Here is a 6,000-nt window from a genome sequence, read left to right on the forward strand (position 1 = left end):
AATGGGCCTCTAGACTTGAGGTTTACAATTTTCTTCCTTTCTTTAAATCCTTAATACTTTTTTCCCCCGAACAATGAGGGGAGAAAGTAATGTCATAACTGAATGAAAAGAAACTAAGGGGGAGAGACAGAGGAAAACAGAGAAAGGGAGATGGAAAGGAAAGAATAGAGTCACAGAGGAGGGGAGGTCCTCTGGAAGAGAGAAAGGTCGGCCCAGCTTGAGGGAGATTCAGAAACATATTAAGAGTCAGGAACCTGAGCACTGCCCTGGAGAAGAACAGGGAGAGGGTGCAGCGGGGGCTGGAGGCAGACAGTAAGATACAGCAGGCTGAGACCAGCCTCCACCAGCAGAGCCTTTTGTGCTTGCTCCCCAGGAAGGACAAGCTGGCCGGACCAGTCTGATGCAGATCTGGGGCACATGGACAGAGGGCAGTGCCAGAGGGAGCCCAGGGTCCCCACAGCAATGGGACTCAGTGCTCCCAGGGCTTATAAATAAACAGGCATCAGGGAAACACACATTCTTTCTCCAAGAAATGTAATTTATGTTTACAGCCAGTGTTGTTGTTTTTTCTTCCTAAAGAAAACATTACCATGTGGGGCTCCTGCCCCTGACAGTGTCCCTGAGTGTCCCTGGCCTTGGCCCCTTCCTACCATTATTGCTTGAGTGGGAAAGATCTGGCCCTGGGACTGGCAGAGTGAGGCACCCCTCCTCACCCACTTGAGGCTGTCCCTGGTGACGGAGTGGAGGCACACAGTGCTCGTCCCATGCCCCACGCCCTGCCAGCCACCCCGACTGTGCCCATTTAAGGGAATGGAGAGTGCAGGCAGTGGGAGAGGCTCCAGGCAGCCTCCCCGAGCAGAGAGCCACTCTTCAGTGCAGGAGGCCTGGAGGCACAGTGGCTTCTTCTCAAAACTGACAGCTGGCAGGTTCAGGCAGGGGGAAGGGAGGCGGAGCTTGTTTCCCAGCAGGATTCCAGGCACGAGCTGGGAGAAGAGACCTGGATAAAGGCAGAGGTGGAGACGCTGCCTCCTGAGTCCCCCCCTTCCCCACATGAATTTTTGGGGTTCTGGGGAGGGATGTACAATGAGCCCCAGTGGAAAGGCAAGGGCAGCTGTGGTATTAGGGCCCCGACCCCAGTTTCCCACTTCTGTCCTGGGCACCGGCCCCTCCAAGCCCCTGCCCCTGGGCCAGGCCCTCCTTCAAGAGCAGTCCTGCCTCAGAGGCATGCGGTGGTCCAGAGGCAGTGGCTCGTGCACCAGAAACGGTGGGCCTAGGAGATCCAAACTCCAGGAGGAGGGAGGTACCCAGGTGGGCACCCTGGGCATTCAGACTCAACCAAGGTGATGATTCCACAGACAGTGGTGACCCCGGTTCCAGGAGGAAGCTGGCACCTCTACAGTGTGGTCTGTCAGTGATGCTACCAGGGACAGGGCAGAGATACAATGGACTGGATGGAGCCCATATAACTTGGCCTGACGACTGCCCAGCAACCAGTCAGAAGGCAGTCTTCTTACTACCCAGGAAGGACTGAAGATGGCCCCAGGCCTGCCTGTTCCCAGCAACTCCCTCAAAGTGGCCCCTCCTCTGCCCACCACTCCCTCGGACTTTCCCAGAGCCCCTCCTCCCAGAGTGGCCAAAGTCCATCACCCAGAACACAGGCTCAGGTGCCCAGTCCTGGAGAGGCTTCCAGGACGTGGAGGCTGCCCCCGGGGGGTCCCAGAGCCCGGGGGGCACCGCCCCCTATGAGCAGGTCTTCTTCCTCCTCATCCTCAAAGGCCCGTACTGGGCGCCTGGGGGGCGGCCGGGGAATGGGCTCGTCGCGCTCGGCCATGCGCTCTATAGCGCCCTCGCCTACGAGGAAGACGGTGTCGGCGACGCGCGGGGGCCCAGTGACCGGGTTGTGGTCGTAGGAGAAGACACGCAGGGAGCGCAGCGGGTGCAGGTCGGGGAAGCCGCCCAGGCGGTTGCGGTCCATGTCGAGAATGTGCAGGCGGCCCATGCGCAACAGCGCGGACGGGAACACCTCGAACCGGTTACCGTAGAGCCAGAGGCCGCGCAGGCCCGTCATGCGCGGCAGTTCGGCGGGCAGCGCGCGCAGCCGGTTGTCGCCCATCTGCAGCGACTGCAGCGCCACCAGGCGCAGCAGCGGTCGCGGGAAGCGCCGCAGGAAGTTGCCCTCGATCCAGAGGCAGCGCAGGCTCTGCAGCTGCGCGAAGTCGTTGGGCAGCGCCACCAGCCGGTTGCCACCCAGGTAGAGGCGCGTAAGACGCGGCAGGCGACACAGGCCGTCGGGCAGGCGTTCGAGTTTGTTGAAGTCCAGCGCCAGAATCCGCAGCTCACGCAGCTCCTCGATCTCCTCCGGCAGCTCGCGCAGACCGGTGCCGCTCACGTACAGCTTCTCCAGGCGGCTCAGCGCGCACACGGCGCTGGGAAGGCGCCGCAGCCGCCTCCCGCTCAGCTCTAGTTGCTGCTCGCCGTGGCGCAACTGCTCCTCCGCGTCCGACGGCAGCTCGTCCAGCGTAGACTCCGCGATGCCCATGGTCACGGGCCCCGACCGGGGCCGCTGCCGCCGCCGCCGCTGCCCGGCATCGCTCCGCCCTGGCCACCCCCTTGTCTCCCCGACGGGGCCGAGACCGCCTCGGGTCCGAGGCCCCCCGCCCCGGCCTGCCCCTGCGCCGGGAGGGGGGCCGTGCGGGGCCGAGAGGAGGCGCCCGCTTGGGGCTCCGCCGCCCGCCGCTGCGCTCCGCCGCTAGCCCTCTGGCCTCCCAGGCTCCCTACGCGGGCCGACTGGCTTCGGTTCGCGCTGACTCGCAGCTAAGCGACCCGTCGCCCTGGCAACCCCCGACGCGGCTGCCAATGAGGCGGAGGAAGGGCGGAGTGGGGCGGGGCCACAGTGCTACCGGGCTAGGGGGTCCCAAAGCCGGCGCCCGCCCCGCACGGGCCAGTTGGACCCGCCAGAAGCCAGCTCCCGCCTAGAGAACCCAAGGTCCGCGCTTCGTAAGCTTGGTGTTATGCCAACACAGATCCGACGTCCGAGCTGTCCACCACACCTCCAGTCACTACGCGCCGTTGGTATGCGGTCGTGTGCACCCAGATCGGCAAGTCCAAGAAGGGACTGAGGACCGCAACGCCGGCGCGTGACCCAGGACTCTGGACACAGGGTTCTCAAGGAGAGACTGAGGGTTGCGGCCACCGCCAGCCACTTGTGTCCAGCGGCACGCGACTAGTGCCCCCCCCCCTAGGGTCACTTCAGGATAGTAATTCGGCGCAGTGTTACTGTCTGGCCGTTTTCAGGGTGGGTCACATCGAAAGACTTTCGGGGACTCAGAGCCTGGCTCCTCCCCCTCCCCGCCCGGGACACCCTCATTGCCCGACCGGTTCCTCGTTAGCGCACTCACACACTAATCTGCCTTGTCCTTCCAACTATGCTCAAAGTAGGCCTGTGTGTGGTTGCAGTGGACAGAGGAACTGAGACACTTAAGCGCCTTTGAGCGCCACCAACGATGACGACTTTCAGTCCTTGACTCTTCCTGTTGCGCATGCTCCCACAAACAGCCCAGCTGTGTGCCCCTGCCTGCTCCCCTCCCATTCAGAGCCCTCCAGTCAAAACTCCCGGCAGAAAGACTCGCTCCCATTTACTGTGAGCCTACCTTGCGCCCCATACTATCCGGAGAGCATTGGGTTGAATCCTTGCGAGGTAGGTGCCTATGGGGTAGGTACCCTCGGTATCTCAATTTTAAAGGTGAAGAAATGAAGCTCTGAGAAATTTAACTTGAGCTGAGTGACTTGCCGAAGATCACGCCCACCAGCAGAGAGCACTGGCCATTGCAAGGTCAGGCTAAGAACCACACTCCCTGTCCTACCAGCTCCACAGGGCAGGCAATTTTGTCTCCCCTGCTGGCGCAGGGTCTGACACGTTGCAGTTATACAATGAAATTTTTAAAACTTTTTAAAAAACGAAGGCAAACTTTACATACAGCGAAATGCATAGACAGTGTAAGTAGACAGTTTGAGTTTTGACAAATGTGAACATCCACGTAGTATTTCCATCACTCATAGTTTCCTCCTGCCTCTTTTGGTCAGTTCCCCCTCCCAGGGGCAACTATGATCCTGACCTCTGTCATCACGGATCAGTTTTGCCTGTTCTTGAATTTCATATAAATGAAATTATTCACTGTGTACCTCTTTTGCTCAGAGACACCATATAGATGTGTGGGACAAAGGAACAATAGCAGTTGTAAGCAGGCAAGGGATGTCCTGAGATATGGGGGGGGGGGGGACACAGAGGCAGGTATTACTCTGATCCAGAAACCAGCCATGGACCCCCGTGTCTAGGATAGAGACTGACGAGACACGGACAGCACTTCAGAGGAGGTGGGGGACCCAGGCAGAGAGACGCGGAGCCCAGACACCAGACCGTGGGTATTGAAGGATCTGAGCCTTGGCCCGAGGGGCTCCGAGCTCCTTCCAGACCTCACCCAATCCCCAACCCAATGCTCTCCCTTCTACACATTCGGGAAAACTTCCTGGAAGAAGTGATACCACAAAGACCCGAAAGCTGAGGAAAACCCGAGCAGGCGGATGGATAAGGATGAGTACTTCCCCCACCCCCACCCCCTGCCGCCCCTCAAGCAGTTTCCCCAGGGGAACAGTCGCTGTGGAGGAGGAGGCCCGCCCGCCCTCCTCGCCACATGCTGGGAGCTGGCGCTCCAGCAGCAGGCGGTCCCCCTGGGTTCTGCCTGCACTGGCAGGAGTCACGTGCACCCTTGCAACTCCAGCACCAGCCTGGCAGAGCTTCCTGGGCTCAAGGGCACAGGGGACCAGCCCTCTCCTTTCTTCAGGTCTTTTTCTTTCTCTCAGAAGATGCTGTACCTTCACCTCCCACCAGGTCCTTCTCAGTGGGTACAGGTAAAATGTGCTGGCGTTCTGGGCCCACGCAGGCTGGCAGCGGGCAATCATGTTGATGAATCACGCTGGCACTGCGGGCGCCCAGTCCTTGTTGAGGCGTCACTAATGAATTAGCTTCACCCCCAGCACGGGGCCTCTCAGCTTTTCCCCGCTCCCCGGGAAGGCAGGATACTGAGACCTGGAGGGGGGGCGGGGAGGAGAGGACGGGCCCAGACTGCAGCCTTCCCTTCTGCCCACACACACGCTGGGAAAACGCCCGAGGTCCCGGTTCCTCCGGTCCCAGAAACAGCCCCTCCATTCCTAATCAGAAGCTATAACTGTCCTGCCCCCCTCCAGATCTATATTTTTTAAAGAAATTTTTGACATGCAGAAAAAGACAAAGCTTTCTGCGATAAACACTCCTATACCTGGTACCCAGCATTGACGACTGCACACATTGTGTCATACTTGCTTTAAACTCTATTGCTTTTACATAAAAGGAAGAAGACAGCATGTATGATATAGAAGTCTCCTTTGTCTTCCCTCCCGCGTCCTCACAGGCCCCCCACCCTCACCACGCTGACCCTGCCAAGGCCCCCTCTGGGTCCCTCTCTCCTCTTTGGGGCCAGGACCTCTGTGGCTGCTGAGACGAATAAGATCCTGGAATGTTAGCATCACAGGTCTTTCGAAAGCAAGGACCTGTTTGTTAGAGCCAATCATGAAATGTCAGAGCAGGGAGGGTGCTTAGCTCCCCTGGGAGATCACAGGCTCTGCCAGATGTCTGCAGGAAGCTGGGTACCCTCATCCCAGAAAAACCCAGGCAGGCAGGAACTCACCCAGTGCTATACACAGTTCCCTTGGATTCACCGTCTCCTGGGACCTACTTTAACTCCCTCATTTGGCAAAAATGAAAGTGACAGTGTTCGTCATGCCGTGGCCCACTCCTCTTACCTGCACGCCTCCCCCCACCCCCCGAACTACAGTCTTTGCCTTCATTCAGGTTTTTATTCACAAACATTATGTTTCTACTCATATGCCTAGGCACTGTAGATTATGTGAACATGTTAGCATGGTCTATTTTGGGGTTCCTAAGCCTTGCCCTGTAGATTCTAG

At 59.0% G+C, this 6,000-nt stretch overlaps 1 protein-coding gene across 1 annotated transcript; it reads right to left on the reverse strand.

The window, feature by feature from the left end:
- Positions 1 to 517: 517 nt before the first annotated feature.
- LRRC10B (leucine rich repeat containing 10B) lies at positions 518 to 4,074 on the reverse strand. Its single transcript, XM_066360866.1, has one exon. It carries the CDS (start codon positions 2,537 to 2,539, stop codon positions 1,661 to 1,663), a length of 879 nt encoding a protein of 292 aa, XP_066216963.1. The 5' UTR covers positions 2,540 to 4,074; the 3' UTR covers positions 518 to 1,660.
- Positions 4,075 to 6,000: the final 1,926 nt, after the last annotated feature.

Source organism: Saccopteryx leptura, chromosome 1 (genome assembly GCF_036850995.1).
Source record: "Saccopteryx leptura isolate mSacLep1 chromosome 1, mSacLep1_pri_phased_curated, whole genome shotgun sequence".
In the NCBI taxonomy this organism is placed as follows: Eukaryota; Metazoa; Chordata; class Mammalia; order Chiroptera; family Emballonuridae; genus Saccopteryx; species Saccopteryx leptura.